Source organism: Tachysurus vachellii, chromosome 21 (assembly GCF_030014155.1).
Source record: "Tachysurus vachellii isolate PV-2020 chromosome 21, HZAU_Pvac_v1, whole genome shotgun sequence".
In the NCBI taxonomy this organism is placed as follows: Eukaryota; Metazoa; Chordata; class Actinopteri; order Siluriformes; family Bagridae; genus Tachysurus; species Tachysurus vachellii.
In genome coordinates this window covers 17,220,104-17,239,060 of record NC_083480.1, presented here as the reverse complement: position 1 = coordinate 17,239,060, position 18,957 = coordinate 17,220,104, and the positions used below count along the sequence as shown (strand labels likewise).

Here is an 18,957-nt window from a genome sequence, read left to right as displayed (position 1 = left end):
ACTATACACTGTACACTATATACTGTACACTCCACACCATACCCTGTACACTATACCCTATTTACTGTACACTATACCCTGTATACTATACACTATATACTATACACTGTACACTTTATGGTGTATCTATACCCTGTAAACTATACACTACACACTATACCCCGTACACTATACACTGTACACTATATACCATACACTGTACACTATACACTACACACTATATACTGTACACTATACACTACACATTATATACTATATGGTGTAGACTTGCTGTATGCTGTATACTATACCCTGTACACTATACACTATCTACCATACACTGTACACTACACTATACACTATATACCATACACTGTACACTATATACTATAGGGTGTACACTTTATGCTGTATACTATACCCTGTACACTATACACTATCTACCATACACTGTACACTATACACTATCTACCATACACTGTACACTATACACTATCTACCATACACTGTACACTACACACTATCTACCATACACTGTACACTATACACTATCTACCATACACTGTACACTATACACTATCTACCATACACTGTGCACTATACACTATCTACCATACACTGTACACTATACACTATCTACCATACACTGTACACTATACACTATCTACCATACACTGTACACTACACACTATCTACCATACACTGTACACTTCACTATACACTATATACCATACGCTGTACACTACACTATACACTATATACCATACACTGTACACTACACTATACACTATATACCATACGCTGTACACTACACTATACACTATATACCATACACTGTACACTACACTATACTCTATGTACCATACACTGTACACTACACTATACACTATATACCATACACTGTACACTACACTATACACTATATACCATACACTGTACACTAAACTATACACTATATACCATACACTGTACACTATATACTATACGGTGTACACTTTATGATGTATACTATATACTATACACTGTACACTATACATTATACACCACACACTATACACTATATACCATATACCTTACACTACACACTATATACTATACACTGTACACTATATACTGTACACTCCACACCATACCCTGTACACTATACCCTATTTACTGTACACTATACCCTATATACTATACATTGTACACTACATACAATGCACAGTACACTACACACTATATACTGTGGTATAAATGTGTTAGCAGTGCTAAGCTATTTACAAGATTTTTTTTTCACATTATACACTAAACCCTGTACATTATACACTATATACTATATGTTATAGTGTGTAGCAAGGGCCTGAGCAAGGCCCTTAACCCTCAATTGTTCAGCTGTATAAATGAGATAAATGTAAGTCGCTCTGGATAAGAGCATCTGCCAAATGCCAGAAATGAAATGAAATGATAAACCACGCCCCTTTTTTTCATTTCATTTGTGTGTCCACATCAGATTTGCTCTTAACAAAAATGCCTTAAAGCTACGTAATAGCGATGATGACATTACGGTTGCTATGATAATGTTAGATTTTAACACAGTGTTTTAGATTACATTAAAAAAATAGTTCTCAGGTTCTATGAGACGTTGCAACCAAATTGTTCCATCCAGTTGCTTCACTGCGAAATGCCTTATTTGCATAGCGTTCTGTCTCAGTTCCGTCTCAGTTCAGATGTTGTTGATATGTCACGTGTGTGAGACCGGGTCACATGATCAAAGGGTAATGTTTAGCGCTTCTGTAAATATCCACTCTGATGAGAAAAGAAAGTGTGTGTGAAGAAAAAGAAAAAAAAATCCAACCAATCAGCTCAGAGCAGTATCTCTAATCTCTTCTACAGCCCTGATGTGTGTGTTAGAGGGCGTGGTTTTGGAAGCAAGCAAAAGGGGGGGGGTTTATTTGATTGTGATTTTGGTATCAGAACGGGTTTAGCTATATAAAAAATCCTTGCTTGGATTATTATTGTTGTTTTTTTATTATTGGTTTATTGTGGGTTTCAACAGACAGACGTTCTGTGTGTTCTTCCAAAGCAAGGGATCCTCTCTTCCTCTCCTCCTCTTCTCCTCCTCCTCAGAGCTTTCCTCAGAGTCTCATAAATCACACCGTTTCCCCCACAGCCACACGCTGATTAGTTCCAGATACGAGTCTGAATGTTAGGCAGATATCCCACGCCAACCTGTTGATCCTCACAACCGTCTCGTCTATCCTTCACCCTGTCATTCTCTATCTCGCACGCCCATCTCTCACTTTTCTCTCTCTCTCTCTCTCTCTCTCCACCCCCATCCTCTCTCCACTTCGCTAACAAGACGAGGACGCAGAGCAGATTTGACAGGGCGGCCTAGCAAGCGTTGCTATGTGCTATTTCTGGAAAGCAATATTCATGCTTCTCTCTCTCTCTAGCTCTCTATCTCTCTATCTCGTGTCTACCAGAGCTGGTATAGAAGAAAATAACCATGATGTAAGTTCGGCTTTCTGCAAAACAGCCCCGTTTAAAAAAGAAAAGAAAAAAATAGCCGGAGTGCCGAGGGGCTGGAAAACCAAAAGACTAACCGCGTCTCCAGAGAGCCTGCAGGAGCTTCGTGGGCATTTTTCCTCCAGCACACACATCGATCTCCGTCATTAATAGACAGAGGACGTGCAAACACACGCTAATTGGTGAAAGATCTGTTCAGAATTATCAAGCGATCCCGACTGAGCACAGGAGCGCTTCAGGGCCGCGCAATAAATCAACATCTTAGCATAATTACACTTTTCCAGCTCACCAGCAGTCGAGTCTGAGCTCCAAATGTAAATCAGCCTCGTTATTTACAGTCTAATTGTGTGTGTGCTTCACGGTGAACACTGTAACGTGCAAACGTCCGTCGCTGTGAACACTGTAACGTGCAAATGTACGTCACTGTGAACACTGTAACGTGCAAATGTACGTCACTGTGAACACTGTAACGTGCAAATGTACGTCACTGTGAACACTGTAACGTGCAAATGTACGTCACTGTGAACACTGTAACGTGCAAATGTACGTCACTGAGAACACTGTAACGTGCAAATGTACATCACTGAGAACACTGTAACGTGCAAATGTACGTCACTGTGAACACTGTAACGTGCAAATGTACGTCACTGTGAACACTGTAACGTGCAAATGTACGTCACTGTGAACACTGTAACGTGCAAATGTACGTCGCTGTGAACACTGTAACGTGCAAATGTACGTCACTGTGAACACTATAACGTGCAAATGTACGTCACTGAGAACACACGAGAAGCAAAAGAAAACTTCAACAGATCAATAAATAAACACACAGTGGACACTTTTAGTGTGATGCAAAGTTACACAAGGCATTAGTGCTGTTTATAGGGCACAGGAACCTGTGTGTGCGTGTGTGTCTGTGTGTGTGTGTGTGTGTGTGTGTGTGTGTGCGATTTGCTCTCCTTCCAGCAGGTTATATAAAGCATTCAGTGTTTGTTCATTTCCACAGGAACAGTCACATTATGATTGTGGTGCGATTCAGCCCTCTCTCTCTCTCTCTCTCTCTCTCTCTCTCTCTCTCTCTCTCTCTCTCTCTCTCTCTGTGTGTGTGTGTGTTTGTGTGTGTGATTTATCACACTCTGCACCTTCAGCTCTGCTCTGTGTATGAGCTGGAGGAACGTATCCCATGATTCACAGCGTCAATCGCAAGTCTAACACCACAAACAGCTCACAGAACCCCAGTGGACCGTCCTTCAAGTTTCACCTCTCTCTCTCTCTCTCTCTCTCTCTCTCTCTCTCTCTCTCTCTCTCTCTCTCTCTCTCTCCATCTCTCTCTCTTTCTCTCTCCCCCTCCCTCTCAACTCTCTCTGCACTGTAATTTCGATTCACTTATGTAATCTGTGTGAGAGAGACGAAACATACAACCAGTGAAAGAATACAGACAGAGAGAGATGGAAGGAATGATTGTAAAAGAGACAAAAGAGAGAGAGACTGAGAGAGAAAGACGGAAGAAGATAAACAATTTAATTATATATATATATATATATATATAAAATAAACATTTATGGAGAGAGAAAGAAGGGAAACAGAGAGTAAGATGGTAAGTAACACAGTATGTGTAACAGAGAGATGCCTAATGTTTGTTACCAGTTGCCATGGTTTCACTGCTAGCATTAAGCTAATGCAATAGATCCCCCCCCCACACACACACACACATTAGTTAGTTCACAAACGTTTTCCTGGTTTAAAAAAAAACAACACTAACACCATTGTTTTCGTGTCACTTGCCCCGCCCACTTTTCAACACCAACTCCGCCTCCTGAAGTTGTTAAAAAAAGTGACTTTTCTGCTCGCTTTGTCCTGTTGTGTTGCTGACACAGCACACTTTGTTACATCGTCTCATACACACACACACACTCACACGCAAACACACACACTGCTTTACTGTTGACAGACGGTGATTAGATCGTTGTGTTTCTAATCTGCTTTTACACGCACTTTATCTAAAGTACCTGCTGACACACACACACACACACACACACACACACACACACACAGACACACACACACCAGTACTTCAGCTTAGTTCTGCCAGTGTTATTGCGTTCTGGATTCTGATTGGCCAGAATACGTTATGGTTTCTATAGTAACAGCTCGTCGAACAGGAACTCGTACGGCAGACCCTCCACATGACCTGATGTAAACATGCATGTAATCGCTGATATATGAGATGTTTATTTAACAGATATGGAAGGAGTCTCCAGTGTTACTAAAGCGTGTAGTAAGACAGAGGAGTTTATGCTTTGCGGTTTCTCGTGATGTGTTGCATTTTTAATGGAACCCAGCCGACACCGAGGTGGTGAAAGTAACTTCACTTCACCGCACCAAGCGAAGAACTTTAGTTCCTGAACTCTGCTGTCCAATTATCCCGGTGATGTTCTGCCTCTGCTGTCACCGAGTAAAGGAATCTCCCTGCAGCAGGGACTTGTCAGATCCCGGTGTAGTGCCAAGGCAGTAAGACAGGCCACGGTTGCACTTCCCATCAGAATGTATGCCTCCATCTTTTTCACATCAAAGGCCGTCTCTCTGCAGGAGCTCGGTCTTCTCCACTCTGCCATCCGCAGCACAGAGACAGAGCCAGAGAAACTCCACTGTGTGTGTGTGTGTGTGTGTAAGGGAAAGAGAGACTACAAGCTACAGTGTTTGAAAAAAAAATGCAGAGGAGCTGAAAATAGAAGCGCTTTTAAAAGCGCAGTGCGAACCCCAGAGCCCTCGCTCTCCTCCCCTCCCCCATCACTCTCGGTGCATTATTAATCCTGGCTTATTTATAACCCACTTTTTCACAGGCACACTCAGGGTTCTGTCACGGCTCGTCTTTAATCTCCCCTGGGAGCGCGGAGGCGCGGACGCAGCGGACAACGGACAAGTAGACGGAGGACGAGAAAGTAGAAATAAAACGGGAGAAAGATACGAGGAGGAAAAAGTATAAAAAAAAAACCTAAACAAGCGAACAGCTCCCATCGACAATCCCCCCCCCCCCCCCCCCCAAACCAACCCCCGTCCCTGACATCCATGTCCCTGTCACGGTCCCTACCCCCCGCCCCCTAGGATGGGAAAAAGATGAGACAGGGTGGCCATTTTGATACGTACACTCTACATCTCCAGCCTTTGCTTTTCTTTCCTTTTTGGTTGCGGTCAGTGTGTTTAGTTTCTGACCTGAAAGCGAGAGAAAAATTCCACGCTGAGCGCTTGGCAGGCTTGCCGAAAGATTTCCACTGGGGAAAGTCATTGGTATTCGCACTTAGTTCGCTGCTGCTGGCAGTCGGAACCAATTTCAGCGCTTGAAGTGCTACTATTCCAATTTCTATGTATAACGTTTACATTTTAACGATTGATCAGAAGTCGTTGATTAATTTTTAATTAGGGCTGACGGTTACAGCTGTAGATCTCAGGTTCATACTAATGAGCTTGCTCCAGTGCAATGCAATTGTTTCTATAGCAACAGAGCGTTCACGTTTGTAAACGCACCACACGAACGACGCTTTTTGTACGGTTTTACGTAAGGAGTCTCGGAAGTGTCTGAGGTAAAGCTGTAAGTTCTCCAGGAATCTACGTTCTTTGATGGTGTTGGTATTAAAGACTAGACTCATTCATATCCACATGCTTGATATTTTATGTCATTTAATTTCCTATAGAGTTTTTAAAGCCAGGCTGTTATTCTGATTCCAGCATAAAGGTGCAGGGTGTGATTCTGGTTTCCTCGAGATCAGGCTTTAATCTCATTTGCTCCTCTTGGCCGCCTGCCCTTTTTCTCTTTCCAGCGACTGTCTGGCAGCAGCTCGCTACTTTCTGGGATTAGTTGTTGTGAATCTAAGTTCACCGGCTCCCTTTCAGAGCCGTTACTGGGTATGGTATTTCTACAGAGAATGCTTCCCTCAAACACTAAATGTACAGGGTCTTGGAAGTCCAACTTCATGCCGGTCCTGGGGGCTGAACTTGGCCGGTCCTGGGGGTTGAACTTGGCCAGTCCTGGGGGTTGAACTTGGCCGGTCCTGGGGGTTGAACTTTGCTGGTCCTGGGGGTTGAACTTGGCCGGTCCTGGGGGTTGAACTTGGCCGGTCCTGGGGGTTGAACTTGGCCGGTCCTGGGGGTTGAACTTGGCCGGTCCTGGGGGTTGAACTTGGCCCGGTCCTGGGGGTTGAACTGTTCTGGTCCATGTGCAGGTGCTTTAAAGGAATAGTCCAGTATTTTTCGACCTAATTTCCATTCATTACAGCTTGTAGTAAATTTCAGCACCATTTCTTGCACTGAGGGAACTCCAAACTCTCCAAAAAATGGCTCCTCAAGATTTCATTTGATGGTTGATGGTTCTACCATCCATATGGATCCTTTTTACCTTCTGTTGACAAAAACAAGTTGTTTACATGTCATTCGTTTTACTTGTAATTTTTTTCTTGGGGGAAGTCGTGGCCTAATGGTTAGAGAGTTTGACTCCTAACCCTAAGGTTGTGGGTCACGTCACTTTCACTTTTCACTTTCACTTTAATATCGGGGATTTGTTTTATTTCAAATGAGACACAGTAATCAAAAGTCTAAAATTTGGTTGTTTTTGATTTATCTGTTAAACGCTTTGCCTCGTAATACCTGTGCAAACTTTGGGTAAATAATTGCATCTAGAGTTACAGATGTGAAGGAGAACTGAAGAACAATTGGCCAAAAAATGGAATCTTTTTGGCCATTTGTTGTCTCTCTCTGGGTGAATGTAGGTTTAAGAGGAAACCCTCTGTTGTAGAGCTCAGCATTGGACTTCACCATAGACAACTTGCCCCAGGAACCACTATGCTACCTCTATAAGAGGCAAGTAAGCATTTTTACAGCTCATGTATCAACCTTTTGTTTTTGGCTGGATACGAACGGTTAAATCAAGATAGTCAAAGGAAAGTGTCTTGAGCATGTAGCTACTTCAATCATTAAAACTCAGGAGGTCATGTTGGTTTGGTTTTTTATGTTTTTACACAGGCTCTTACAGGATTCCCCAGTTATCTTGCCCTAGAAACCCAGGCTAGTCCAAGACCTGGAGTTTTAAGCTACAGATTCTTCTTGCTTGTGGAGTTCTCTCTAAATGCACACATCATTGTAATTAAGATTAATAATCAGATCTTAAACACCATTGTAGCCTACAATGGTTACCTTGGGAAACCAAATCTTTATCCTGACAAAGCCTACTTGAGAATTAAGACGTCTTTAAAGTGCCGTACTGTACTCCAGGATTTTTGATTTCCAGATCAGCTTCCAAGCGAAGGCTCAGTAAGATAGATGGGTTCACTGGAGGCCAGACTGACCAGGATTGCTGCTATTTTTAGAGCTCACTCACTGGGGGTGATTACTGTAATCTCTGCACTTGGATCTAATCTGATGAGGCTCTGATTCCATCTGTTCTTTTATTGATTACAACAAGTAGGAGAGTTTATCCATGCATCTGCCCCCTCCACACCTTCTACTACCTCATCTTACCATCAAGACCTGCCACATTCTCAGATTCTACCCAGAGATCTCTCGCAGTCTCCTTATTTCTCTGTAATGAGGAGGTAGTTCTCTTTACTTCGCCTGCCTTCCTGTACTATTTTTGTCCTCAATGTTTGCAAAACTGTAGCTTGCCCCTTCTCTTTCTCTATCTCTCTATCTCTCTCTGGCTTGCTTTCAACTACTCTAGCTGTCTCTCACCATCTTCCTCACAGCGTGATGAACATGTTTCCTTAGGTTTCCTTGACTGATGCTTAGTCGATGGTGTTTATCAATAACTTGCCATGTGGAAAATGCACCTGTTATTGTCATCGTTTTTTGCCGGAACCTTTAGCGCCACCTATCTGGAACTTTTTATTTCTCTGTTTATCTCCGGTCCTGTTTCCAGTTACCTGGATTTTGGTACCTGTTTAAGATCAACAACCTTTGCCCCTCTTCCACCGAGGCAGTTTGAGTGCTGGTTCGGAGCCTAATTTAGAACCAGTTCTTTCTTTTTCAACCGCCAAAGCACCGGCTCTGAACCAGGAAAAGTGGTTCTTAAGTAGCACCAAAACGTTGCTGGTCTAGACTTAAGAACCGCTTGTGTCAGGGGCTGTGGGCGGGGCTACTGTTAGCGCCTGGGGGCAGGGCTGATAGCGCATTTGATAATGTAAAGTATACTAATGTTTAATACACTTTAACTTTACCGCAATATGATACATTATCAGCACACATGATAGTAAGTAGCTACATGCTAAGGCTAATTTTTTTCTGTGTTAATGATAAAATAACGTTATGTACTTTCTCGATAACCTCCGTTTATACAGATTACATGGAGCTGCACGTACACGTTGGATTCGCCATGTTTGGGTGTTAATGTAGGTTCACAAAGCCATGAGCATTAACAGTAAAGCAACATCCGCCATTGTTGATGTATTTGTGTTTGTGTTTGCCGCTGCTGCGCTAACGTTGCTAGGAAACGTGACACGTATACAGTGACGTCAGACTCGGCTCTGTGATGGCTTTCTAGCCGGTGGAAAGGCAAATCAGTTCTTAGTCGATTCACCAGTGGAACCAACTTTGAACCAGCACCAGCACTAGCTCTGAACCAGCACCCGGTTCTTTTTGGTGGAAAAGGGGCAATAGAGACCTACTTGTATTTGTGGAGGTGTTGCCTGGTTAGGAGCTGATTGTTAGGAGCTGATTGGTCACACATTGACTCAAGGGGTCCATGTGGGAACCGTTTCAGACAGAGGAACTCTGTCTGTATTTTTGCTCTTGTTTTTGAACATGAACCAGAAATCTTTGTCCTTAAAAAAACAGTTTTTTATGACCCTCATGAACCTGTCTCTGGAACAAATCTGTAAGTCAGTGCTTTCCTCCTCCTCTGTTCCTCCATTCGTCCACCTGCATTGCGCATTTTCGCACCATCGCCTGGTGTAACACGCCTGTTTTAACCTTGTTAAGAGTTGAATCTGATGAACCCGAGTGAGAAAAAGGCTTAAATGTTGCTTTGAGCTCTTGAAAGGGAAACACCAGCATATCTCCGGCAAAGTGGTGCATTAGGAGCTCAGAATGGGATTAGCTGAATAGTGACAGGCTGGGAGAGACAGAGGGGGTCGGGGAAGGCTGGAATGACAGCGCAGTTATTTTTAGCACTCGCTCTTTGTGGGTGATTACAGTAATCTCAACACTCGCGTCTAATCCAACGCATTTCATCCATGTTGCAGTCGTGTCCTCTGTTTTATTGATTCCACCCTAGTTAGCTAGTTTATTCACAGATCTGACCTTTTTTCATCTCACTACCCATCACCTTTTTTCTTGTTCTCCATTTTCTACCCAGAGATCTCGGATTCTCTTCACGTATCTATAACGAAGGACCGCTTCACTCCGCTTCTCGCCTTCTTTTTGCTATTTTTGTGTTCTGCTAGTTGCAAAACCGCGCAAAAACCCTATCACTGTCTGTCTCTATCACTTTCCATCTCTTTACGTTCCCTACTTCTTTTCTCTCTCTCTTTCTCTATTTAGGTCTTTCCTTTACCCTGTCTTCGCTCACTTCGAGCTAAGATGGAAGACTGCTCTTGTCTTCCAGTTCTGCCGTTTATTGAACGGGTTTATTTTCATAACATTGTAAAGAGTACACCGAGGAAGCCAGAAGACAATAAAGCGGACACGACATCCTCCTCCGAGGAAATCCCATTTCGGGGGAACGACTCTCATCAGTGCAGCGATATGAGGGGATTCCTATAACTGGCTGTGTAGGAGGATGCCGCAGTGATGCTGCTGTTTCATTTCGACACGCGAAGGAGGCTCTAACTGGATTTTCCTCTTTCAGTACAAAAACTGTTGAGCTCTGGAAATAGCCTCGTTGCAGACTTGCACGTAACCAACCCTACCACACACACACACACACACACACACACACACACACACAAAACCTTCACTCTGCATTCTCTTTTCCTTCTTTTTGTTTTCTTTTCATTTTACACAAAGCGGGAAGTTCTGCTTTCATGACTAGCTCTGATAACACAAGGATTCTTAACGTTATGGTTGACTAAAAGCGGCCAAATTTTTGTTTTTTTACTTCTTAAGCACTGTCTATGTTCAGTACGTTTATCATTGTTGAGTTTTAGCTTCGAGATCAAGCAACCTGGACGTTCACTTTGTTCAAGTGTGCTTTTCAAACCGAGTCTAAATCTGAGCGAAACGGCTTGTTTCCTGTTTGATTTGGTTTCAAGCTGTGCATAATTCAAGAATTAAAGAACATTTTCATTTATGGATCAGAAATTTATCCCTGGTGAAAAGCACCCAAACCTTTAGCAGAGCCAGGACACGTTCCTTACACCATGCTGAGAACGGAGAGAAAATGGTGATATTCCCAATGGTTCTGTTTGGTTTCCAGTTTCAGTTATTAGCTAGTTTCTCTGCTACTTTGCTCATTAACGAACGTCACCCATCACACGCAGGCTCCAGTTTACTTCACTTCATGGATTGTGTGTGGTATAAAGTCTGAAATATGAAAGTTTCTTTGTCTTCTGATTTGAGTTCATCGGTCTTGGTCAACAATAGGGGTATGTGGTAGCCTAGTGGCTAAGGTGGTTAAGGTGTTGGGCTACCAATCAGAAGGTTGTGAGTTCGATTCCTACGTCCACCAAGGTGCCACTGTTGGGCCCTTGAGCAAGGCCCTTAACCCTCAATTGCTCAGTTGTATAAAAAAATGAGACAATGTAAGTCGCGTCTGCCAAATGCTGTAAATGTAAATGTAATATTTAACATTTAAGTTAAATAAGTTTAGCTTCAACACAATATTTGTAATGATGACTCTAAAGAGCAGTGGCTAAGTTTATTTTTTTTATTCTAGTATAATTCTCATGCGATGTCCAAAGATAGCGTCGGAATTATAGGCACCTTTGGTAAAAGTTATAAGTTTTTGTTTTTAAGTAGCTCAAAAAATGTGAAATTTTTAATCCTTGAAATATATACAGTACATTCTAAGAAAATTAAAGCCCTACGAGTCACGAAGCGTGTCACAGAACAGCCATTTTTTTTTTGCTAATAATTTGTTTGTTTTTGCATGTTGTTATTTTGGAGGTTTTATCAGGACATTTTGTTTTACAGTAATTTAACCTTGTTCCCGTTCTCCCACAAAGAAAGTTCTGCTAATAACGAATTTACCAATTTGCCAATTAGCAGTCTCGGATTAGTTCATCAGTTGATAGACTTACATCCTTTAAACGTGTTTGTAAATAGCTGAGGGTTTGTGTCCGGAGGAAATCCGGGGCTAAAACGCCAGCCGATGGATTCGGTCAGCCAGCAGCTGAGTGATATATTTAGCGTTTTTCGGATGATGAGGGTTAATCTGATTTACGAGTGATCCGAGCGCTTCCTCCGTGCCACGTTGTTTGTAAACCGAGGTGACGGAGGTGCGGAGGTGTGCAGAGGCAGCCCGAGTGACAGAACGACGTGACCGATGAGTTCATCTGCCCTCTGGCTTTCAACCTCAAGCCTGTGACCTGAAAGCCAGAAGGCAGATGATCTCGATCTCGATCTCGATCTCGATCTCATCTGTTAGCACTTGGAGGTTTCACACCATCCTAAGTTTCAGGATCGGATTATCAAGCTAGCGTGGTTTTTACTGGTAATGTCGTTTTTATAATAAAATAAAATAAAATAAAATAAAACCGCGATCTTTAAGTCTGCTCTGTGGAAAGGACCGTCTTGGGGTCAAACCAGGCAGCGGTGGGGGCTGTGGATGTTTCGCAGTGCTCGCTGTGCATGCAGTGTTCGCTGTGTCCTCTGGTCCCAGATCTAACAATCGGCTCCGAGCCAATTAATCCAATTAATCAACATCAAAAGAAACAAAATGATCAAATTCACACTGTGTATACAATCCTAGGAGCCTTGACAGCTTCCATACTGTCACAGAAAGGTCATGAGGTCCAATCCCAGGAATTCTCCCGAGCCGATGTTTGACTTTTACCGCTTAGATCGAATAAATACATCATCTGTGAAATGGCATCAGATCAGATATCTCATCTGTTTTCTAAGATTACACCCCCCCCCCCCACTCCCCCACCACAATTCTCTATGAGATTGTTGATTTTACACAGAATCATTCTCAATATCACTAATTGCCGCAATTCTCCCGATGCCACGTTCACGGCTGAATTGCTTTCTCTGTTGTGATCAAATACGTGGCACTTTGATCCGAGGGGTTTTGATTAAACCGTGTCCTGGCGTGCCTCTGCCTCGGTCCTGCCTCGTTATTTATCCGCAGCCTTGTCTTCTTTTGGAGCGAGCTGAAGTTTTCTCCTGCACTTGTAGAGAGACGGTGGGGAATGGCTAGATGAAGATGATGATGATGATGATGATGATTAGATACACGGTGGCTTGAAAAGAATAATCGTGTTTGAGATGAATGGTTCTTTTAACGCCTATTTTGTCATTTTTACTTCTGTGAAACACGGAGAGATATTTCACTCTGACGCTCGGCCCTTATTTTGCCAAATCCTCCCACCAGTTATGAATATTCATCCATTCAGAGCAGCCTTTCATTAATATTCATGATCCAGTCTTTTATAACCTGCTGCTGTTTTGAAACGATTCAGATTTCTGCCGATTCATTATTTAACACGGTGGAGTAGTGAGATAAATCAGCCACGTCCAGTCTTACTGACCCTTTACTGGGAGAAACATGATGGAGAGCAGCAGAAGGAGACACTAAAAATGTCCAAAAAAAAAAAACTTGATCCAGAAATGAAAGTGAGTTATTTTACAAATGGCTCAAGTGAATCTCAAGTAAATAAAATCAGATGTAACGTGTAACACTTTCTGTGTCGAGTACAATCGTGTAAAAACGGTGACTAGTAAAAGCAATTTTTATTTTTTAAGAGAATTGAGACTAGAAAACATCAGTACAGCCATGAGGATAATTGAGTCAATGAATCAGTAAGTGATGAATCTTTCCTTCCCTGTTATTGTGCCAAATGTGAAAACACCATTTAAATTATATATAAAAAGTAATTGAATTTTTTATTTTTTTTTTTAAATATTGCCGATAGATCGTAAATTTACAAAAGAGTATTGAGACTTTAAAAACATTGTGATTGTGGACTGAATCAGTGAATCGGTGAATGAATCAATTACTGTGAGTCAAATTATCAGTGACGAATCTTTCTTATATTACATAAGAAATAAAGCACTCCATCAGACACAGAAGAATCGAGGAGTCACAGTCACAACAGCAGATTCGTTTCTTATCACAACATGAAATGTTTTATTCCTCTTAAACGTACAGCAGTTTATCAACCTTTACATTTCTGACTCTATTCTACATTTACAAATCAGACTATTATTATTTATTTTACATTTATAATGTAGAACATCTGTGAAACCAGTTAGTTCCTGTTCTCTATCTCTCTCTATCTCTCCCTCTCTCTCTCTCTCTCTCTCTCTCTCTCTCTCTCGCTCTCAATAAAATAACATCTCTAAAACCATGTACAAATGAATCAACACCTTCTGACCAATCAGAATGCAGGATTGCACATCGCTCTGGTGGTGGTCCTGAAATTAAACGTCTAAATCAAGTCTAACATGCCTTTTGTTCTTGCTTTTTCTCTTTCCTTCTCTCTCTCTCTCTCTTTCTCTCTCTCTCTCTCTCTCTCTCTCTCTGTCTCTCTCTCTCTATCTCTCTCTCTCTCTCTCTCTCTCTCGCTCTCTCTCTCTCTGTCTGTCTGTCTGTGTCAGTGGTGGAGGTGAAGAGCTCGCTGCCCTCGGGCATGCAGAGTCCGGAGGCTGGAGGTGTTGGAGAACAGGGTGGAGGAGGAGGAAGCGGAGGAGGTCCTGTGGACTTGCGTACGGATCCACGCCTGAGTGCTCTGAGCGTGATGGACCCGACTCTGAGGGAACAGCAGCTCCAGCACGAGCTTCTCCTCCTCAAACAGCAGCAGGAGCTTCAGAAGCAGCTCCTCTTCGCCGAGTTCCAGAAACAGCACGAGGTGCTCACACGCCAGCATGAGGTCCAGCTGCAGGAGCATCTCAAGGTAGATAAACAAACATGGCAGCCGGTTCTCCTGCAGAACCACACAGTGGAACACGACATACACACAGACGTGAGGTTATTCTTCCTGAGGTTCTGTGTGAAACCTGGGGAAAATGAACAAAGCCCTTATTATTATTTGTTCATTTATTTGTTTGTTTGTTTGCAGGCTGTTCGGCTGGTCATGTGACCAAACCTCAATAAGTCCAAAGCAAATTTATAATAAACGTAAACAAACATCTCAAATTTATAGCAGAATCAACAGCTGGTGTTCTTATTATTAGTGTTTGTTTTGAATATTTTACATTATTTAAAGGTGAAGTATCTCAGTGTCTCAGACGTCAGTGTCTCAGACGTCAGTGTCTCAGATCTCAGTGTCTCAGACGTCAGTGTCTCAGACGTCGGTGTCTCAGATCTGTGTCTCAGACGTCAGTGTCTCAGATCCCAGTGTCTCAGACGTCAGTGTCTCAGACGTCAGTGTCTCAGACGTCGGTGTCTCAGACGTCGGTGTCTCAGACGTCGGTGTCTCAGATCTCAGTGTCTCAGACGTCAGTGTCTCAGACGTCAGTGTCTCAGATATCAGTGTCTCAGATGTCAGTGTCTCAGACGTCAGTGTCTCAGAGCTCAGTGTCTCAGACATCAGTGTCTCAGACGTCAGTGTCTCAGACCTCAGTGTCTCAGACCTCAGTGTCTCAGACATCAGTGTCTCAGATCTCAGTCTCTCAGATCTCAGTGTCTCAGATCTCAGAGTCTCAGATGTCAGTGTCTCAGACGTCAGTGTCTCGGATCTCAGTGTCTCGGACGTCAGTGTCTCGGACGTCAGTGTCTCGGACGTCAGTGTCTCGGACGTCAGTGTCTCGGACGTCAGTGTCTCAGATCTTAGTGTCTCAGATCTCAGTGTCTCAGAGCTCAGTGTCGCAGATCTCAGTGTCTCAGATCTCAGTGTCTCAGAGCTCAGTGTCTCAGATCTCAGTGTCTCAGATCTCAGTGTCTCAGACATCAGTGTCTCAGATCTCAGTGTCTCAGAAATCAGTGTCTCAGATCTCAGTGTCTCAGAGCTCAGTGTCGCAGATCTCAGTGTCTCAGATCTCAGTGTCTCAGAGCTCAGTGTCTCAGATCTCAGTGTCTCAGATCTCAGTGTCTCAGACATCAGTGTCTCAGATCTCAGTGTCTCAGAAATCAGTGTCTCAGAAATCAGTGTCTCAGATCTTAGTGTCTCAGATATCAATGTCTCAGATCTCAGTGTCTTAGATCTAAGTGTCTCAGATCTCAATGTCTAAGATATCAGTGTCTCAGATCTTATTGTCTCAGATCTTATTGTCTCAGATCTCAGTGTTTCAGATCTCAGTTTCAGATCTCAGTGTCTCAGATCTTATTGTCTCAGATCTTATTGTCCCAGATCTTATTGTCTCAGATCTTATTGTCTTAGATCTCAGTGTCTCAGATGTCAGTGTCTCAGATCTCAGATATCTTTACAGAATTCATATTTCAATTCATATTTTACAGAATTGAATGAATGTGAAAGTTTGAGTGCACTTATTGTTTATCTAGTGTGTGTGAGTGTGTGGGTGTGTGTCTTTGTGTGTGTATACACAGTTTTGGTTTGACGTCAGTCTGTGTGTGTGGGTGACGTACCTAAATCGACATGTTCTCTCATTCACCTTGAGACCTTTGCCCACCTTGTGTGTGTGTGTGTGTTGTGTGCAGCAGCAGCAGGAGTTGTTGGCAGCAAAGCGTCAACAGGAGTTGGAGCAGAAGAGGAAACTGGAGCAGCAGAGGCACGAGGAGATGGAAAAACAGAGGCTGGAGCAGCAGCTCATCATGCTGCGGAACAAGGAGAAGGGCAAAGAGAGTACGCAACTCACACTCACACACACACACAACACACACACAAGCTTTACACACGTTTACACACTCTTTCACTTGCCTGCGTACGTTTTCAGGCCTCCTTCACCCACACACAAACACACTTACTCACACACAAACACTAACACACAAACACACTCTTACACACACTCACCCACACTCTTACACACACTCACCCACACACAAACACACTCCCTCACACACAAACACACTCCCTCACACACAAACACACTCACTCACACACAAACACTAACACACAAACACACTCTTACACACACTCACCCACACACACTCACTCACACACAAACACACTCACTCACACACAAACACACACACAAACACACACACAAACACTAACACACAAACACACTCTTACACACACTCACCCACACACAAACACTTACATACAAACACACTCTTGCACGCACACAAACACTCACCCACACACAAACACTTACACACAAACACACTCTTACACACACTCACCCACACACACTCACCCACACACAAACACACTCACTCACACACAAACACTAACACACAAACACACTCACCCACACACAAACACACTCACCCACACACAAACACACTCACTCACACACAAACACAAACACACACACACAAACACACTCACTCACACACAAACACAAACACACTCTTACACACACTCACCCACACACAAACACTTACATACAAACACACTCTTGCACGCACACAAACACTCACCCACACACAAACACTTACACACAAACACACTCTTACACACATTCACCCACACACACTCACCCACACACAAACACAAACACACTCACTCACACACAGACACAAACACACTCACTCACACACAAACACACACACACAAACACACTCACTCACACACAAACACTAACACACAAACACACTCTTACACACACTCACCCACACACAAACACACTCACTCACACACAAACACAAACACACTCACTCACACACAAACACACACACACAAACACACTCACTCACACACAAACACTAACACACAAACACACTCTTACACACACTCACCCACACACAAACACTTACATACAAACACACTCTTACACACACTCACTCGCACACAAACACTCACCAACACACTAACACACTCACACACAAACACACGCACTCACTCACACATACAACCACACTCTTAAACACACTCACTTACACACACTCACTTACACACAAACACGTACACACAACCACACTCTTACACACACAAACACACTCTTACTGTACACACACTCACTTACACACAAACACTTACACACACAACCACACTCTTACACAAGCACACAGTTCATGGATGCCGTTCATATCCACCGTGCAGGTTACGTCATAAGCGGCGGTCACACAGCTGCAGAATTCATCTGCGTGTGTGAAAGTATTTGCCCCCGCCGTGTCTCCTACTGTACAAGCGTGATTTAATTTGCCGCTCTGACGCACTGCACTCTATTTATATCACGCTCTGATTCCCACAGTGTGTGTTATACAACAAACAGGTTATTATTATTGTTTTTTACTAATTACATTCTTAATGGTGCAAAAACCCTGAGAAGGGGGGGGGGGGAAGAGAGCGAGAGAGAGAGAGAGAGATAGAGAGAGGAAGGCAGCGAGAGAGAGAGAGCGAGCGAGAGAGAGAGAGAGAGAGAGAGAGAGAGAGGAAGGCAGCGAGAGAGAGAGAGCGAGCGAGAGAGAGAGAGAGAGAGAGGAAGGCAGCGAGAGAGAGAGAGAGAGAGCAAGCGAGCGAGAGCTTATCAAATTGGTAGAAAGCAAAAGACCAGAAAAGAACAAATTTCCAGCTGACATTATTGATTTAAATTTTCTCCTTTAAGGAGGTAAAAAGTTACAGACTATCAGGTTAAAAATAAATCGATGCCGATACAGATACAAACGTGAATTTTTAAAACAGTAAAAAATCAGTCACACAATGTGTGTGGAATCATTTAAAAGACATTTGTAAGACTTCTGTAAGTGTCGACGCCATCCTTATCCAGTGTCAGTACTGGAAGCTCCGCCCCTTTTTTTTCTGAGTGAATGAAGTGTCCAACTCACACTGTTCATACTACTGTACACAACGGACTAGAATAGTGTGTACGTGTACGATTTGGGACGCAGCTTCAATACTTCGTCGATGAACTTTTTTCCACCACTGAGGTTTAGCTGGATTCACAAACCTCTCGAGTGTAAAGCTGTGCTCTGATTGGTCAGACTCTTTGGGCCTACATTTTATCTGTGCATTTATTGAACTTCCATTCACACAAGTTTCCTGCTCAATGTTTTTTTTTTCAGGTGCCATCGCCAGCACTGAGGTCAAACTGAAACTCCAGGAGTTCCTGCTGAACAAAAAGGAACCCACCTCTGGAGGACTCAACCATTCCTTCCCTCAGAAGTGCTGGTGAGTGGCGCAGGCCAGAATGGAAGCTTCCAGATCACAGCATGATGTCTGTTTGTTTCTCTGTGAACTGTGTCTGTATTAATCTGTGTGTGTGTGTGTGTGTGTGTGTGTGTGTGTGTGTGTGTGTGTAGGGGTGCTCACCACACGTCCA

The 18,957-nt window shown here is 43.1% G+C and overlaps 1 protein-coding gene across 6 annotated transcripts in view; it reads left to right on the top strand.

Moving 5' to 3' along the window:
• hdac5 (histone deacetylase 5) overlaps positions 1–18,957 on the top strand; it is a 94,550-nt gene that overhangs the window by 43,421 nt on the left and 32,172 nt on the right. For 4 of the 6 annotated variants that reach the window (XM_060857201.1, XM_060857203.1, XM_060857199.1 and 1 more), the window contains 4 exons: positions 14,233–14,528; positions 16,232–16,376; positions 18,701–18,806; positions 18,938–18,957. The exon at positions 18,938–18,957 is cut by the window's right edge and continues 114 nt beyond it. In XM_060857201.1, coding sequence (XP_060713184.1) covers positions 14,233–14,528; positions 16,232–16,376; positions 18,701–18,806; positions 18,938–18,957 — 567 coding nt within the window. Of the gene's footprint in view, positions 1–10,027; positions 10,369–14,232; positions 14,529–16,231; positions 16,377–18,700; positions 18,807–18,937 lie in introns of those variants that run through there. The other 2 variants (XM_060857202.1, XM_060857200.1) reach the window with 2 other exon arrangements.